This window comes from Myodes glareolus, chromosome 24 (assembly GCF_982192425.1).
Source record: "Myodes glareolus chromosome 24, mMyoGla1.1, whole genome shotgun sequence".
NCBI lineage: Eukaryota > Metazoa > Chordata > Mammalia > Rodentia > Cricetidae > Myodes > Myodes glareolus.
Window position 1 is genome coordinate 21,277,847 of NC_142049.1, and position 18,642 is coordinate 21,296,488.

Consider the following 18,642-nt stretch of genomic DNA (forward strand, 5'->3'; position numbering starts at 1 on the left):
AGGATCTCTCTATGTGCCCAGACTGTCTCCGAACCCACAATCCGCTGCTTCGGTCTCCCAAGTAGTCTTGGAGGTGGGTACCAATCTCCCTGTTTTTGGTCATGTTGCTTTCAGCCCCTGAACTCTCCAGAGTAAGGAATCTAGGGATGGCCCAGTGTGTAAATTGGTATTGGGAGAGATGATTTATGCAAAGAAAGATCCAGAAAATATGTATTGGTCCTTTCTCCTTTTCTCCTTTCCTTATAACTTTGGCTTTTTATAACCCACTTGGAGATACATTTTAAGGTCTGCCTGCGTCAGACTCGTTTTTGATTTATGGCTTGGCTTTCTTACCCACCCTTGGAAGAATATTAAAATACCTCTGAAGGCCACATCATCAGCCTATTATTATATTAAAGAGAAAGACATCTTAAAGAAGGAAAAGGCTGAGACAGGAATAGCTGTCCCGCATAAACACATCTGGTGCACAATATTTGAAACCACATCTTCCTGTAACAAAAGTGCCCCAGTTAGTTTTTTCTCTCTCTTCCTTCCCCTCACTTCCCTCACCCCTGCCCCTTCCGCCCCGTGGCAGGATTTCCTGTAGGCCAGGCTGGTCACGGATACCTTGCTGAGAATGACTTGAACTCCTGATTTTCCCGCCTTTGCCTCCCAAATGCTGGGACCCTGAGGTCATAGGCAAGTGCCACCATACTCTGGTCCCCCCAATCAGGTCTCACTCTGTAGCTGAGGCTGCCCTACCTCAAAGCTGTTCTCCCAACTCAGCCTCCTCAGTGCTGTTTTGGCAGGTGTTAGCTGCCATATTCTAATTAGCTTGTAAGACACTGAGAAGTTCAGACGCTAGAATTTAAATGCCCATTCAAATTTGTGCCTATGTGGGGAAAAATGACTTAAGTTGTTGGGGGCACAGCATGGAGGTCCTTGTGTCTGCAGATTTCCAGAGAAACAAAGAATGCTAAGCATGCAGGGTTGTCTTTCCTGTGGGGACGATGTCAAACTTGTTCTTCTGTCCAGAAAGCTGGGAATTGGAAGTGATTAATACCCTTGTCGTTTGTTGACCGTATAAAGACCCTACAACCAGAACTGGAGATACCTAATAGTCTAAACTACCCTTCCGTTATCTGTATAGTCAGAGGCTCCCCCAAGCTCTCACAACCAGGACCAGAGATAGCTAATCGCCTAAATGACCTCTATGCTATCTGTATGACAGAGGGCAGGTCAGATCCTTCCTCTATGTTCTAGAACCCATCTTCTTGGAAGAAACAACTTTTACCCTGAGTTAGTTTTGATGCAATTGTGCCTTCTTGTGCACCAGTACTTGTATTACATCAGGAAATGTTTTTCCAAATTATACTGCATTTAAATTTGTTGGAAATAAACCGCCGGGGATCAGACTCCCTGATCAGACTCTTGGTCCAGGTTGATGAAGTCAATCTGACCTGAGTGTTCATTCTTGCCTCTTCGTGTTCCCTTCCATGCCTGTTGTCACCTGCTGCAGGGTCCCCTTCACAGAGTATTTTTATTTCCTAGACCAATAATCACAATAAACTTTGAAAGTGTAATAATCTGGTCTCTGCCTCCAGTGAATATGATATATATATATTTTGAGAGAGGTTTCACTGTATATCCTAGGCTACCCTTGACTCTTGATCCTCCTGCCTCAGCACCCGCAGTGCTGGGATTATAGGCGTTCACCACCATGTCCAGCAACGGAAACCATTATCAATAGTTTCCTAGTCTTATTCTGATGATGTGGTCAGAGACCATCGCTGTGGCAAGCATGAGCTTGGTTCAAACCTTCTTTGGGGGAGGGGAGTTCCTTTGCAGAGCCAATGATTTGTGTCCCTAGGTCACACTCTGAGCAGGGTACGGAGGAACACTGGCCATTCTGTGTTGTCAGAAAGCACATCATCTCAGGGTGCTGAAGAGGAACAATGACCCTCAGCACCCTGTGTTTCTCTTCCCTGTGAACCCACTGTATGGTAGGGGTCTACTTTGCTTGAAGTATCGCTTCTTCTGTCCACTTAGCCTGAAGGGTGGGGAACATGGTTTTTCTCTCTACTCGTAGGATGAAGTACCCATGAGTTCTAGTACCATGCTCAGAAAGGGTTGGCTAAAGACTGAACGCACAGATGTATGAAGAGCGAGTGGCTTGTGCTTATTGACTAAGAGGACCTATCCGAAGGCGTCCTGCCTAAGCATCTGACCAAGCTACAGGAATCACATTTACATGCACACAATGGAATTCCTTTCCACCTAGCATGGACTTGGAGGCTGAACCACGCAACCTTCCAATGTGGCTGTGCCTCATAATTACCTCGATGTCTTTCTTGCCCACTTATTATTAACTGCCTGTTTTTAAGGGAAAACAAGCAAGCAAGCAAATAAACAAACAAACAAACAAACAAAACCCCCCGCATACCCTTGGTCTAAAGTAAAAAGTTAATCCAATTCTTATTCTTATTACAACAATTCCAGGCCCCATGACTGCTTTTTATTTCGTGGAATAACTCTGAAAATACATTTGGAAACATATGTATCATATTCAATCAGCTCTATTTATATCTTGATTTTTAGTTTTTTTAATTTAATATGTCCCTCTCTTCTTCCCTCTCATTTCCCCCCAGGACAGAGGCTTGCTTGCATCCCAGGCTGTCTGGAAACTCACTAGATAGTCCAAGCTGGTTTTAAACTCAAAGCAGCCCCCCTACTTTAGCCTCCCAAGTGATGTGATTACAAGTGTGAACCATCATGCTTGGTTCACTTAACATATCTTAAACATTGCTCCTTATTAATACAGAGAGGTCTGCCTTATTTATTATAATGGCCATATAGTATTATACTGTATGATAGCTGTCATCTCTCTAGCTCTCATGAATACGCAGATATACACTCATAGGTGAATAGACATAGTAATCCATTGATATCATAAACAGTATAGCTATAAGGACCAGTAAGTATATTTTTTGAATATATGAACAAATATCTGTAAGATAATTCCTAGGTCAAAGGAAATGTAAGATTTAAGTTCTGTGAAAATGTCCCCCAAAGAGGCTGTGCTGATTACATTCTGCTATGAATGTACAGGACAGTGCCCATCTGCCTGGGGGTCAGCATGGGTTCAAGGCGCATGGGAAAGTGAGCTGTTGGCTATATCTCCATTTTGTACTTTTCACATTTCTGTCATTCTAATAGGAAGGTCTGTGGACCTGAATTTGGGAGCTATGCCTCTGGGGCAGAGTCCTCCACATACACCCGGACCAGATGTTTCTTCCATGGCCCTAGAGTTTATTGCCAGAAATAGAAAAACAGCTGAGAAATGGGGCAATAGTCTGGCTTGAAATTATGTCCTAGTACCTTTGCGGCGGACTACTTGCTTTTGTCCTTCTGTGTTTTCCATTTTGGTCCCAAAATGTTCTTTTCCTGGGAATCTTCACTCAGGGATGCTGTCTTTCCCGCAGGTTCATAAAGATGTATTTTAAACACGTCCTCTTTGAGGACACATTCTTTGACAAATGTTATTTTGAAGACGTAACATCCACAGATACCTATTTCAAGAACTGCACCATCGAGTCCACCATCTTCTACAACACGGGTAAGAAGGTGGGCGCCCCGGGAGGAGTACAAAAAGGCGGCCTGGGCTTTAGAAGCCGTAGCTCATAGCCAGGTGACCGTGAAAGTGTCCATAGTGAAAGATCCACAGCCATGAATGCCAGCCTCAGTGGGGAAGAAGTGGCTTCTACCCCCTACATTAGGTGCCCTGAGGTAGTCTGGCATTTGTCTGAGCTATACCTCAGCTTTTTTCACATGCAAATTGAAGCAAAACTACTGCCGAATGTCCTCATCTGAATGAGCCTGCCTTCTTCTGAATGAGACTGATACTATTCAAAACTACATTATGACATTCATAAAACCAGCATTCCGGGGTGGGGGCTGCATTTTCAACCTGGATTCCTTCCTGGAGACCTTGCATAATTTAAAACTTGCACAATTGAAAACTGTTTTCATGATACTGAATCAAAAGGGAATGTTACCTTTGTTCAGACTTGGCACATAAGGCGAGCCACTGAGAACATTTTAGAATTTCACCGTTTCAGATTTTCATGAGTGAAAAAAAAAAATAACAGAATTCTTCGACTCCACCACCCTTGCTATTTCTGCTGTGCTCATCAGAACTAGCAGCCCCTTCGGTGCAGCTGGGACACACGGGAGCTCACTGAGGGGTACCAGAGCCTTCCCTTCAGGGTCTCAGTGGAGACATGCATTCTGATTGTCCCTACCTTAGAGCAGAAGAAACAGACTTAGGCAATTGATGGGGGCCACAGCTAGCAAGGAGTTGGCATCGGGAACTGTTTCTCGATTACCTGGCTCAGAAAGCTGTACCCTGCATGGACTGCTTGCTTCACGTCCATATTTACGCGTTCTCCTTGGCATCCGCGCCAACAGGCCGTTCACACAGCGTCTCTGCACCGCACTCTCCCAGCTTCGGAAGTTTCAACATCTGGTCCCTAAAATCCTCCAGCTGCTAATAATGTTATTGGACATATCTTCCTGGATTTCTTCCTAGATTTACCTTAAAAGTAACCAATTCCAGAAGTTCTATTTGTCATTAAAAACTGCCATGTCCTTTTATTCTTTTAAGTTTCAATGATGCTTCTTCATTTGCATGCTCAGCATAGGCTTTTTTTATTTTTTATTTTTTTGGCCGACATTTGTAGTTGGCTAATGTCAGAGCTAGGAGAAGCAAAGGCCATAGTCAGGTGTATGCCTTCAGTTCTGTGTGTACATATGGAAGCCAGAGGTTGATGTTGAATGTCTTTTTCAATCACTTCTCCACCTTACTTTCTGAGACAGGGCCTTTTACTGACCCTGGGGCTCACCGATTTAGTTAGATTGGTCAGCAAGTCCTAGAGATTGTCCTGTGACCAACTCCCCAAATCTAGGATTATAGACACAGGCTACTCTATTGGCTTTTTTTTTTTTTTTTTTTTTTTTTACGCAAGAGCCAGGGATCTGAACCCAGGTCCTGAGGCTTGCATGGCAAGCTTGGCACAAGCACCTTATCACCTGAGCCATCTGGCCACACCAGCTCCTGTATGCCTTTGGTTTTATAGGCAGACGTTCAGGGAAATGAATGCTCGTGATAGGGTCCAGCTGTCAAACCCAGATTTTTCCACTGAACATTCTTTCTACTCGGAAAGTTGGTCTTTGATGGTGTCGGAAAACACGTGAGTTGTTTTCACAGCGAGGGGTTTTTACTTTTGAGAAAGTTTAGGGTGTTGAATAAGCTACTGCCTGGGCTCTGAAGTGGACTTCAGGCTGTCTCTAATTCTTGAGTGTGAACAGTGTGTGTGTGTGTTCATTCTTTCCCAGACAGCGCTTTGCCAGTCCCTAACCCCAAAGGCCCTGGATGATGTGTTTAACCGCACAAGTGTGAGGGCTGGAGTTTACATCCTCAGAATCCGTGCAAAGATTGAGCTGGTGTGACTGATGCCTGTCATCCCAGCCCTAGAGGGGCAGGGACAGGGGGTCCCCAGGGCAAGCTGGCTAGCTGGAGTAGCTGGAGTAGCCGGAGCAGCTGGCTAGCTGGAGTAGCTGGAATAAGTGAACTCCACCTTCAGTGAAGGACGCTGCCTCAAAAGACAAAGTGGAGAGTGGTTGAGAAAGACGGCCAACACGTCTTAACATGCGTGTGCACACATATATACCTACACACATGTGAACACACACACTCATGTACATACCATACAAACATACCCAAGTGAAAATATGTCTCTGAAATTGGTATCAGTTTTGTTTCTTTTCATCGCAGGAACTTGAACATTTGACTTTGAGGTTACAGGTTGTTCATGACGAGGGCGTTTCCGTGTCTGTCTGTCTTTCCCCAGCTCCCCGCCACTCACATGAACCAAGGCTTCTTTCTCTCCCCAGACCTGTACAAGCACAAGTTCATTGACTGCCGCTTCATCAACTCTACCTTTCTGGAGCAGAAGGAGGGCTGCCACATGGACTTTGAGGAGGACAACGATTTTCTGATTTACCTCGTCAGCTTTCTCGGCAGCCTGTCTGTCTTGCCTGGGAACATAATTTCTGCCCTGCTCATGGACAGAATCGGAAGACTCAAGATGATTGGTGAGTTGCTCGCAGTGGAGCATTCGGGTCTCCTGGCCACAATGGTTTGCTTCCCTCTCTTAAAGAAATATTTCACAAGGTAAGGCTGGATCTACTGCTGTAAGACCAAGGAGGCACATTTGCAGGATCTGAGGGTTTCGTAGAAAGCATTTGAGGGTGCTGGGCAAGGGTCCTGCATAATTTCTAGGGTGTTCTATTAGCACCCCCTTAGCAGTGATCAAATAGACCTAGCACAGCTGCTTTATAAAATTACTTAGAAAATATATTTAATGTGCTTTAACGATAGTTTGATGATTCAAGGCAAACCATATTATTTTTCTTAAAAGCAGCTTTCTGTTGATTAATAGTGGAAATGAGAGGGGATGACAGACATATTGGGACTATGATTGAATTCTATTATATATGTATGAAATTGTAAAAGAATAGGTGAACAGTTAAAGAATAAAAACTCTTTTAAATTGCATAAAATTAGTTTAGGCTTCGTTGGACAGACTCATGTTGAAATCCTTGCACACACGGCCATTTGATTGTGAACATATGCTTTCCCCTGGGTTTTGGTTTCCTAATAAGATGAGGTGTAATAGCTGGGAGGATTTTGTGAGGGCTGAACATAAGACAGTCCGAACATTGTATAACTCACAGCGTGTTGCTGGCTCTTTGAGTGGCATCTGCATTCACAGCTGCCCTGCTTCCTTGCACCAGGACATGCGCCATCCGAAGCTGAAACACAACAGTGTGAGGGGGTCAATAGGAAGTGGAATGTGTGCATTAAGGGCCGGGAGGTCTGCGTGCGAAATGTGAGCTAAGACCAGAGCTAGGAAGGCAGGAGACACATTAATAAAAAGACCATTAAGGATCTGCCCCCAGGATGTTGTTGATCAGAAAAATTAATGCCAAACTGTCCAGTGTCAAAACACAAAGGGAAACAAAATCAATCACACTGATCACACTGTCATTTTGTTGGTGAAGGGAAAATAGATCACGTCTTCATGGGAAGAAACCTTTCTTTGTGTTTGGATTGTATTTTATACTTTTATTATTATTATAAATAAGAGATGAATATTCAGAATGGTGAACACAAGATGTGCCTATGGCTTGGGTTTTTTGTCTCATCAGAAAGATGGAACATCATCTCCTGGGTACAACAGATAAAGTCTCTTCAAAGACACACACACAGACACAGACAGACAGACAGACAGACACACACACACACACAAACACACACACACACAGAGAGAGAGAGAGAGAGAGAGAGAGAGAGAGAGAGAGAGAGAGAGAGAGACTGAGAACACTAGTGCTTGCATGCCCAGGCCATGGTTGCTCAGTCTCTGCACCCCTCACCTTTACAGAACGGCCTGGAGCCATGGACCAGCTACAGTACTATGAGTTCAGAAGAAGCACTAGCCAATCCTAGGCAGAATCCCGACAGGATACAGGGAGCTGCTTTAAGGCAGCCTGGTTGCTGCAGCTTGGTCCAGCTCAGTCCTTGGGGCTCTTGTCTAATTGCAGTCATTTCTTATTAAGGACAGTGTAGAAGTTCCCTTAATGAGGTTGTTGCTCAGTCATTTATTCATTTAATAAACATTTATTTATACAGTCCTTACTCTGCACCAGACGGGAGGAAGCAATGGGGATATAACAGTAATTGAGACCGTCAACATCCTCATGTTTAAAGAGCCAACGATAGATTGAGAGAGACAGACAGAAGCTAGAGATTTCATTTAACTAACACTGGGGTGCTTATTATCCGCCAGGCTGTGCTCCAAGCATTTCATAAGCATTAATGCATTTGAACCCGAACCATAACATAACCCCATGGGGCAGGTACTCTTTTTATTAACATGTTACAGACAGAAAATGGAGACACCACAGAGAGCGTAAATGACCCACTCAGAGTCACACAGATAGGAAGCAGTGAGGCTTGAATTTGAACTCAGACCTCTTAATTAGACAAGGTGTCAGGGTCACGGAAATGAAAGGGCGATGGGTCAGGAGGCTCAAAGGTAGGAGCAATTAACATGGAGTCAAGAAAGCTTTCCTGGACCATCGCTTGATTCGACGATGGTCTTTTATTTATCAGAATTTATTAGCTGAGCTTCACCTTGGTCCAGCTGAAGAGAACATTCCTTTAGGGGGAATTGTTCTCAGGATTCTTGTGGCCCATAGATGTCAGCCTCCCTCCCCCATGCTCCTCTCCTGGCTGTTAGAAAGAGCCTGCAGTTTCTGCTTACAGTTCTGCCTTTCCCCACAGGGGTCAGCGTCTGGATTGATGGTTATCTTTCTCTAGTTCCTTAGCCAGAGGCCCCACTAGTCTTAGAGCCTAAGTCCCAGGGTTCCAGTGTGACTCCAGGGTGAGGTCCTGTCAGGAAGCAGTTTCTTGTTAGAGACAGCTGTGCATTTGGATTCCTGGCAAGGAGGGGCTTTCTCCTCACCTGCTCACCCACCTGCTTGCTGGAACCCACTTCTTTTGCTTTCTTTCTTTGGGGTCTCGCCCTCCTTCATTCCTGTTCAGCCTGTAGCCTGCTCTGACATGACCAGAATCAACAGAGGCTTCCCAAGCTCTCCTGAGTAGAGTTCCTGGGTTTGGAAAGGGTTTGGTACAGCCCCTTTTAAATGGGGCCTCTTATCACCAGCTCAGTTGGTGGGGTCCTAGTCGGAGAATTCACCCGGGATGGCCTAGTGAAAAGACATTGCGGATGGGCAGCTTTAGACGTGTGGCCAGGCTTGGGAGGACAAATGAGGGAGGCAAGACTCTCGTTGGCAAAAGTGGGGTGGCAGATGTCATCCTCTGCTGGCAGGAACCAAGGGAGAAAAACCGCATTCACAGAGCCCGGTAGCGGAAGAATAACCTGCAAGATGCTTTGGTCCCAGAGGGATGCAGCCATTGCCAAAACTGAAACTCCTAAAATGGGATAGGAATCATGGAGCATCCTGCCCCTCTCTCTTCCCATAATGGTGACAATGGTTCTTGCAGGTCAGCTTCCCAGAGGGTTGCTGTAATAGGACTGTGAGGGCAGGGAGATCTCTGGGATGGAGTTGGGAGTGTCCGAGTCATGTTCCTGTTGCTGTGATAAAACATCCTAGACTTTCCACTTAGAAGGAAGAAATAGTTGTGACTCCTGACTTCAGAGATATTGGTCCATGGTCCTTTGCCCACCTTTTTTTAGGGTTTGTGTTGAGGTGGAGCATCATGGGAAGGACATGTGGACGTGCAAGCTTCTCACAGTGGCCTGGGAGCAGAGAGAGAGCCTACTTTTATTAAAAAGCTCCTCCTTCAGACTCTATTAAGCTATGAATCCATAATCCATAAATAATTAATCCACCCATGATGTCAGAGGCCCTACATCTGAATTTTGCGGCTTTGTGGCTGGCCCTTCAGTCAACACATGTGCTTTTTTGGGGGAAGTCATTTAAAATCCAAATCGGAACAGGTCGAAAGCAAAGCAGAAGAACAGCCCTTCTGGAATTTTCCCTTGGTAGTTCACCTTGATGTTCACTCTGGAATGTAAGCTACATGAGCATGGGTTTTTAATTTTTTATTTTACACCTCTTTATAAAAAGCTAAATTTTAATATCTTCAATTTTGAGGTATATATAAATGTATATCTTCCCTTTCCATGTGTATATGCCAACATTCACTTTCCCAAGTCTATATAATTGTATTTAAAATGTGTATGAGTTTGTTTTTCACATTTGTGCTCTTTCCAAGTTGAAGATGGACCTAATAACTCAAGTAGCAAGTTACTTCAGTAGAGCCTGTGGGGATGGAAGATGGGCAAATCCTGTGGGGGAACAGACTCCAGGACACGGGCTTCACGTTTCTTTTGACCCTTGTCTTGTCTCCACAGGTGGTTCCATGCTCATCTCGGCAGTCTGCTGCTTCTTCCTGTTTTTTGGCAACAGCGAGTCTGCGATGATTGGCTGGCAATGCCTGTTCTGTGGGACCAGCATCGCGGCGTGGAATGCTCTGGATGTTATCACGGTGGAGCTGTATCCCACCAACCAGAGGTCAGTTCTTTCCCGGATTTCGCTCTAGGACTTGTGTGTGTTTCTTTGGTCAGAAACTTACTTTCCGCCGCATCTTGCACCGCACATAGTATTGGTCTCCATTGAGTCCACGTTCCAAGCGTATCCTGGGACAACTGATTTTTCTCTCCAAGATGGTGACAGAGGCCTGGACCTGGGCGGGCTAGGGTGATAAAGATAAAGCCTTGTGTATAATGCGGTCCTCATGGCAGCTGAGCCCAGGCCTGCCAATGGGAGCTGAGGAGAAAAGGTGAAGATTTGGAACAGCGTGGGTGGGGGAACGACATCAAGGAAGAGGTGAATGGAGGCAGAGCGGTCCAGGACTGCCAGGGTTTACTCTCCATTTGAAAGCAGAGGGTCAAGACCATTACTCAGTAGGTGTTTCTCTTCACGAAAGGGATCTTGAGTTTTAAGGGCGGCCGAGAACTGCTCCTAAGGAATGGGCTTGGTACGGAGGATGTGTAAATGGAATTCTGAAAAGTATTTTAGTGACATTCCTAAAGTCGATTACAGAGCATCCGGGGTTTGGATGGCTATGGTTGTGACCTCATACCATGTTTGAAACCTCTTTCCAGAGCCCAAAATGCTAAGTTTTACAAATAGTAAAGGACAGGACAGTGGCCATTATTGAATGGGGTGTGACTTTCCAGGTAGGAAATTTAGGAGGGTGAAATAAAGATACACTTAGAAATAATAGGTGATCAGGAAAAAAAAACCTTAGAACATGTTTAACTGTATCAAAAAAGTTAAAAATGCTATCAAAATATATCTGATAATCGAAGTTATAAAATATCTAAAAACCAACCTGAAACATTCATGAATAAAACCATAAACTTTTACTACACCATAAAAAGAGACATAAAATAGAAATTAAGACAAGCTTCATTATGGATAAGATAATTTAATCTTAGAAAAATGTCAAGTCTCATTTATTTTTTTAAATTATAATTAAAAATTCAGTCTTTTTCTCCCTGTAAACTTAGAAAAATCCTTTTAAGTTTTATTGAGAAAAGCATGCATCTGAAAATAGAATAACATTAAGGCAAACACAGAAGGGCCAGGATTGGGACTGGGGCTTATAAGCCACCATGTGTTAAGTATTTTCTTGGCCAACAAACCTCTCCACCGATGCAAATAATCCCAGTCAGACTAAATCAGATGTAATTAAAAAATGCCCAGGTTTAATGGATGGCAATACTTCTGCATGGCCCCTGGAAAAGAGGGAAAAGGGGAGACCACAGGGAACCCAGAGACCACGTGTTCATTCTCTGGGGGGCAGTTAAATAGCTTGTTGGAGTGGTCTTGACCTTCGCTGGGGAGGGCTTACCCTTTGGCAGGCTTTCTTGGAGGTTGAGTTTGGACTGAGGTACCTCCCAGGGGAGGGAGCTTATGCCAGGAGCTGGGGTGAAGTCCCCAGCTAAATATTCCAGACTTTTTGTATGAAGGGGTGCCAGGGAGCTGAGGTGACGCTTCCGACCAAACAACCAAACACCATGGTGTTCAGGTATAGATAGCAATAGAACAAAATCTGTAACTGTAAAGCTATGCCAACGTTCTTAAACTTTTGATATAAAAAAAGAAACATTTCACTTCAGCCAGGGAATGCCCATCTTAAGAACACTGTTCCTGTATTAGGAAGGTTCTCAACCTTCCTAATGCTGCAGCCCTTTAATACAGTTCCTCATGTTGTCGTGACGCCCCAGTCATAGTATTATTTTCGTTGCTAATTTCATAACTGTGATTTTACTACTGCTATGAGTTGTAATATAAATATCTGTGTTTTCTGATGGTATTAGGGGGATCCCGGTGAAAGGGTGGTTAAACTCCAAGAGGGGTCGTGACCCACAGGTTGACAACCTCTGCTATATAATACAGCCAGGATCAGGACAGGCTGTGTGGTTCCTGATGGTTATCATTGAAATGCGATCTAGGGATAGTAACCAGTACTGGGTTCTATCGTGAGGGATTAGGCTCTGCATATGCTCTTTATTAGCGCTTGAGCAGATGGCTTAGGCTCCTGTGTTATTACTATCCTTTGTCTATACACCACCACAGACTACCTCTGTGCAGGAAGTAAGCCAAAAAGGGGAAAAGAAATAAAGGAAGGGAGAGCAAAAGCCCACTCAAAACCTTCGGGAAATTTCTCTGTAGCGGTAGAGGCCTCTTGCACTTTTGTCTCTTTAGTCTAAACTAAGTCACGCCCACACAGCCAGCAGCAAAGAATTCTGGGAAATGTAGTCTTATACTTGGAGATCTGCTTTTCAGGGTAAGCTAGCAGTCTTTGTCAGGATAGGGTGTTGTGGAGTAGCTGTACTCACACTTTATTTTGCATGCAGCTTTATTTCTTGATATTTTTCTGTAAGCAAGTACTACTCTTAGCTATTTTACTAAGAGATAGGCTTGGGAAGGTAAGGAAACTTGATGGCAATACTCCAGAATGTTAACAGTCTGGGTGTCCCTACATCTTTATATTATTCAGTATTTCCAATGTTGGCTAAAATGAAAACATTGTTTTTATATCTAGGTAAAAAATTCACTGCCACACTCCTCCTCTTATGACAAGGTCAGAACCTAGTGCTGTGTTCTTCTTTTGCAGGGCCACAGCATTTGGCATCCTCAATGGATTGTGCAAATTTGGCGCCATCCTGGGAAACACTATCTTCGCTTCCTTTGTTGGGATAACCAAAGTGGTCCCCATCCTTCTGGCTGCTGCTTCTCTGGTTGGAGGTGGTCTGATCGCCCTCCGACTGCCGGAGACCCGAGAGCAGGTCCTGATGTGAACAACCCCTGGGGAGAAAGATGGGAAGATCTTCTCCAGGATACTCGAGCACAGCCACGCCTCCCGCCTCTCCCTGTCCATGTACATCATGGACAACGCGGGAGAAGAAATGGACTTTGTGATCCCTAGTTTAGGACCCACTTCAGTTGTCAATACATGCCTAACTCAGGTGATTGACTAGGGGTGCCCCGAGTCACCCTTAGGATCCCAGAGCTGTGTGCTTCTCTTAAGGTCTCTCCATCCAAGGCAGGGAGGGGGAGGACCCTCCAGTAAATGAATACAGTGAGCAAGGAGTGTATCTTTCTCTAAAGGAGGTGCAAGGAATGATTTGCATTTCAGACTGAAGTTGAGGACAAGAAACATTTAAGCTCCTCCACATAGCTCCTAGAAGCCCTGTGACCTGGCAGGTTGCCTTGGTTGGGAGTCGGAGTCATCATATGAATACTGGGTGAGGAGAACAAAATTTACATTTGAAATATTACCTAACATATTTTCCATCTGAAAATTGGCACAGTAGTACTGAAGATATTCTATATTGGAAAACCAAATACTTAAGCAAATTCTGTATAGACTTTCTCCCCAAGCGTCCTCAACTTTGCACGATGAAGAGGTGACACATTAAGACAGATATTTATTATGACTTTACTCGAGTCAGAGACACTTAAGGATGGGTGTTCTGTAAACTAAGTTTGTATATAACAGTTTTGAGGTTTTACTTTGACAAATGGTAGCTGATCATGTTACCAGCGTTTTAGCCATATTTGGGGAGGACTTGCCACTCAAGGTCCCAGGACACTTGGTGCAACTGAATGACATTGAGCACAATTTCAATACAGCCATCTAGCTTGCTGTCAAGAGAATGCACCAAGCAAGCCATGGGCAGTTTTCTCCGCCTTGGGACTTTTCAGTTTAGCGGGGCAGTTCCTTTTCTCTCCTATGTCAATCACTTGGGAAACTCAAATCCAAGGGCCCTCTGACTGCTGTTTACCCAGAAGCAACACAAAAAGTGTTTTATGGCTGTGGGCGCTCTCTGTATAGAGACTAACATAACACAGGTAACGGGCTAAGGTTGGGAAAAAAAGTTCTTCAAAAGTGTGAATTATTCCTGTTTGATTTAGCAGGAAAGCACGATGCACATTTATTAAGATGTTCGGGACCTATGAGAAATCTGGGCTCTTTGTCCTGGTTGAGGGCTTCTGAAACAGGCCGTTAATGTGAAAGTTAGGTTGTGATGGGTGTTATGTACATTCATAAGCGTTCTAAGGGATCTTTCCTGAGATCCAGTTCAGACCATCATTGTGGAAGTAAGTGGGGAGAGGAAGTCAGGGCAAACTGCTCTGGTCGGTGTCAGCCATCATCTGAGGTCTTCACTCGATGCTGAAAGAGCAACTTGCTTTTCGTCAGGATAATCTAGCAATGGTAGAGACAGGGAGCTAGGTGGTCCTGTCACTAGATCTGCGCTTGCCTGGGCCAGGGGAGCATCAGTCTGTAAGAACTAGTTTGCTTACTTTATTTGCAGCATTCCCAGGAGTGTAACGTGCTAACCTTTGCCTAGTAGAGACCTCCCCAAATCTCAATGAGACTAATGGCTACGTTGAATGTTTTCTCAGTTTGGTGAGAATGCTTAGTTCCCATGACAATTCAAGCCATCTTTCTGTAATCCTTGAGTATAAATCAGCAAGGGGAAAGTGATTTTTTTTTTTGAGATCTTCCTTCCCATCTTCAAGTCCAGATAACATGTTTACTCTGCTTCTCTTGGCGTCTCCACTACTTTCTGTATAGGGAAGGAAGATGCCACATCAGCTCTGATGCGATGCCCTGATTCCCCCAAATATAAATATATATAAATATACAGAATGTGTTAATGCTTCTCCTGGTGTTTTATATACATTAACTAATGCAACACTCTGTTGATAACGAGAGACTTTCTGTAATATAGCTCTAATACCCTTCCTCATTTTCTCATGATATGGAATGCATCAGCTAGGACCGTGAGAGAATTGTATAAATCTGTGATTACACATCCCTCACACCAGTACTCTCTAATGGGATAATATAACCCAGTGAGCAGCTGCCACTTAAGAAATGTCCAAGGCAGAGTCTACCTTTCCAGCCAGATGGATCTTGTAAACTGCAATCTGATTGCCTTTTGAGTGCAGGGGTGGCTGCAGCCCTTTGTAGGCTAACCCTGCTTAGTTTCTAAGCTCTGTCTCCTACACTGCGTTTATGGATCCTTAAACCATCTACCTAACCAACCAAAGGCAGTTCCCAATCCATCACTTGGGCCGTATGAAGGATGCAGCCATGGTCTGTAGCTCCTCTCATGAAGGATTATCTGGCCGTGGTACCTGGCCACCTCATAACTGCTGTCACTCCCCATGAGATGAATGTGTCTTTAAAAATAGTTTCAGTGGCAGGTCACTGGGGGATAATGTACAACACTCTTAGCCATCCATCTCTCGTTTTGCCCCGAGAGACTCCTAATGGCATCCTTAGAGGGTGAAAGGGAAGAGCCAATCCCTCATTGAACCAGACTGTTGACAGTTCATGATATAGTTTATGATGGTCAGTTTGGGAGTCATTACCTTCAACAGTCTCAACTGCATTGTGTTATCTCCTGATGCTGAGTTTTGATCTTTCGTTTTATTAAAACTAATTGGTGAAAGAGGCGTCCTGTTTCTGAAATTTGTAGCACAAGAGCTTGAGATCATGTAATAAATAACTCCTTTCTCTGGGTTCCCTGGCTATTGGCTCACGGCAGAAACAATAAAAATAATTGTTAAATGAATCTCTAAGAACTGAGGCTAGAGACCATTTTCAGGCACTTAGATCTCTTCTGTATTCCTAAGGCGACCGAATCCTCTCTTCGACCTTTCTTAATTTTTCATATGGGGACTTGGAGAGGTTGGCCGATGTGACCCAGCCCCCTGCAGTGCTAGGACTGTGTAAGTATGTAAAAGGCCTAGTATGATGCTGTCTCTTTTTCTGGACCAACCCTCCCAACTGAACCAGGCCCTTTCAAACCTGCTCTCCTGGAGGTCCCTCCCAGTTACTTCCACATGAACACCATTGATCTCCTTTGCTGCAGGGCATGCTGGGAAATATATTTACTGGGTGCATGACCATCATTTCTTCAAAGTGAAGTCCTTGGTACAAAAAAAAAGAAGACAGACCAGTGAATCTTTCTTCTTAAATTTCTTGTTCATCAGAATCATCTGGACTTGGGAATGGGGCAATATCTCAGCCAGCGAAGTGCTTGCTTGGCAAGAATCAGGCCCCGAGCTCAATCCCCAGGACCCAACTGAGCTGTACATGGTGACTTGGTAATAAGTCCAATACTTGGAAGGCAGAGAGAGGAGGATCCGTGGTATTGATTGACATTCAGCCTCATCTCTTTGGGGAGACCGCAGGCCAATAAGAGACACCAAGGAAAAGGTAAACAGTGCTTGAAGAATGACACCAGAGAGTGTCTCTGGCCTCTGTACTCAGATCGTGTACACGCGCACACACAAACACAATCTGAACGTACTGCTTGGCCCCATCCCCAGAGACTCTGACTTAGTATGGGGGACGAGGCCGAGAATCGGCACTTTAAACTCTCATGTGACGCAGGTGGCATTAGTCTCCAGACCGTGTTTGGAGAAGCAGACACCCTGTCCTTAGCTAAGTACTTTGATTTGTGGGGTGGGAGTGGGGTGAACGAGTTCTTTTTTTTTTTTTTTTTCCAGTATCAGTTCAACAAGAATCTCATGTGAGCCCATGAGAAGCAATAATACTTCTTCAACATTTCAAAGGTATTGATTAGGAGCAGACATCAGGGACTCAGTGGTGTCAGTGGTGACATTTTTATCTCTTAAGACTGTGGTTTTCCTCAGGTCTTGGCCTCTGGGCCATGTCCAGTGGTCTAGCTCTGCCTCTTCCGAGACTCTGGGGATGGCTTTCATCCGGGATTGCTGGTGTTTGCCTTGGCTATTTCCACTTGGTCTGTTGTGGTGCTGGCTGTGTTTATAGGTTTTGGCAGACAAATGTGCCTTTGTTGTATGGACTTCCCAGGGCTCCGTAGTGACAGTTTGATCCTAAAAGCTTTTCCCTACCTGGTGATCATGACAGACTGAGGTAGAGTATGACCTGCTGACCATCAGCTGACCTTGCGTGGTGACACTCTTGACAAAGATGGGAAGCTTTTTCCATTAGAGATGAGGCAGGTTTGGGCACCTTCCTCCATGCAGACCTCATGGAACACAATTTTTACAGAACAGTTTCCTTGCCCTTGTGCTGTGCCAGGTACCCAATCCTAGGAGGATTTTCCCAACTTAAAATGCTGTGCTACTGTGTGGGTAGCTCTGTCATCTTTGGACATAGCCCAGAGCCATTAGCAAATCATTCACAAAGCACCTTTGAATTCAAGCAAGCTTAAAGCACATTCTGTTTAATTTGCAGAGGCATGGTGAAGAATTTATATGCATGGCTTTTGTGCAGTGGGGGTGGGGGGGCTTTCTCAAAGGTTAATAATGGAATGAAACACAGCCTAGAGCTATTCACAGATGTGAAATAGAAGAATAAAAGTTGTTTGTAAGTTATGGGTTGGGTGGGGAATTTATTTAGCAGACCATAACCTGTGTAAGGTTCAGTTCAGGAATAGGGGGTACTCATGGTCACCTCACTTTAAGTAAACATTTAGCTTCCCAGCTGCCCTCTTTCCTTGGCACCATGGGCTCAACAAACTTTAAAGAGGTCAAAAAGACACACTGAGAGATCTTCTCCTGAAGTTAGCGTGGACACCACATTTAATAATTTCACTTAGGGAGGGACATCGACTCTATCACAGCTACTGACACCTTGGAGAGCAAGCCACTCAGCAATGACAGCCCTGACCTTCGCTTACGATACACGTGCTCGGTAGTTCAGATTTCTTCAGATCAGCACTTGTGATGGCTTCAGCAGTCTGAACAAAAGTCTGAATAAAAGGCCTACAAAATAGCATTTTATTACATCCAAAGGGGGAAAAAAAGATAATTATATAGAGTTTACTAGCTCGAGTTAGCCTCCTGACAATGGATACTTAAGCATGTGCTTAACCAGGGAAGCAGGCGTGTGCTGAGAAATGAGTGTTGGGCAACCCTGAAGTTGTGCAAGCATCAGAGTGTGTGCGCACACATGCACAACTGGACACAGAATTATCAGGCAACCCCATCTCCGACGACCATAATTATCTATATAGTTCACCTCCACACAGCACAGATCTATATATCAGAGTACACTGCACAGTGTAAATATATGGAATTTGTGTCAGTGCTAAAGGCAAATAAATAAAAAATGGCTTTCCAAGGACATTATATCACGAAGGAATTGTTGAAGGATGAGGAGGAAAACGTTGAAGCAATTGATGAATGGATTAGAAACGAGTCTTGCTGGTTCAGGTCCTTCTCCCGAAGCATTGCCAACCAAATTCTACTGGTCTCTAGAATGCTGACAGGAAGAGAGCTTTCATTAGAAAGAATGTGATGTGCTTGCTGGCATGGTTCCACGGTCTTAAGAAGGCTCACTTTAAAGGCAACCTGCGTTTTTCACATTGAACAGTAGAGATGGGATGTTATTGTAGCTCGTGATTTTCAAAGGATTTTGGTAGTAGGTTGCTTAGCTGTGACTGGTGAGCCAGAGAAAGCATTCTGTGTAGGTAGCTCTGAATACATGTGTGCGTATCC

General features: G+C 44.4%; 1 protein-coding gene across 6 annotated transcripts in view; it reads left to right on the forward strand.

Annotated features, from left to right (window-relative positions):
* Window positions 1-15,602, forward strand: part of Sv2b (synaptic vesicle glycoprotein 2B) — a 196,900-nt gene extending 181,298 nt beyond the window's left edge. For all 6 annotated transcript variants that reach the window (XM_087901409.1, XM_087901408.1, XM_087901405.1 and 3 more), the window contains 4 exons: window positions 3,462-3,595; window positions 5,932-6,132; window positions 9,981-10,140; window positions 12,755-15,602. In XM_087901409.1, the coding sequence (XP_087757535.1) occupies window positions 3,462-3,595; window positions 5,932-6,132; window positions 9,981-10,140; window positions 12,755-12,938 (679 nt within the window). In that variant the 3' untranslated portion in view covers window positions 12,939-15,602. The remainder of the gene's footprint in view (window positions 1-3,461; window positions 3,596-5,931; window positions 6,133-9,980; window positions 10,141-12,754) is intronic.
* Window positions 15,603-18,642: the final 3,040 nt, after the last annotated feature.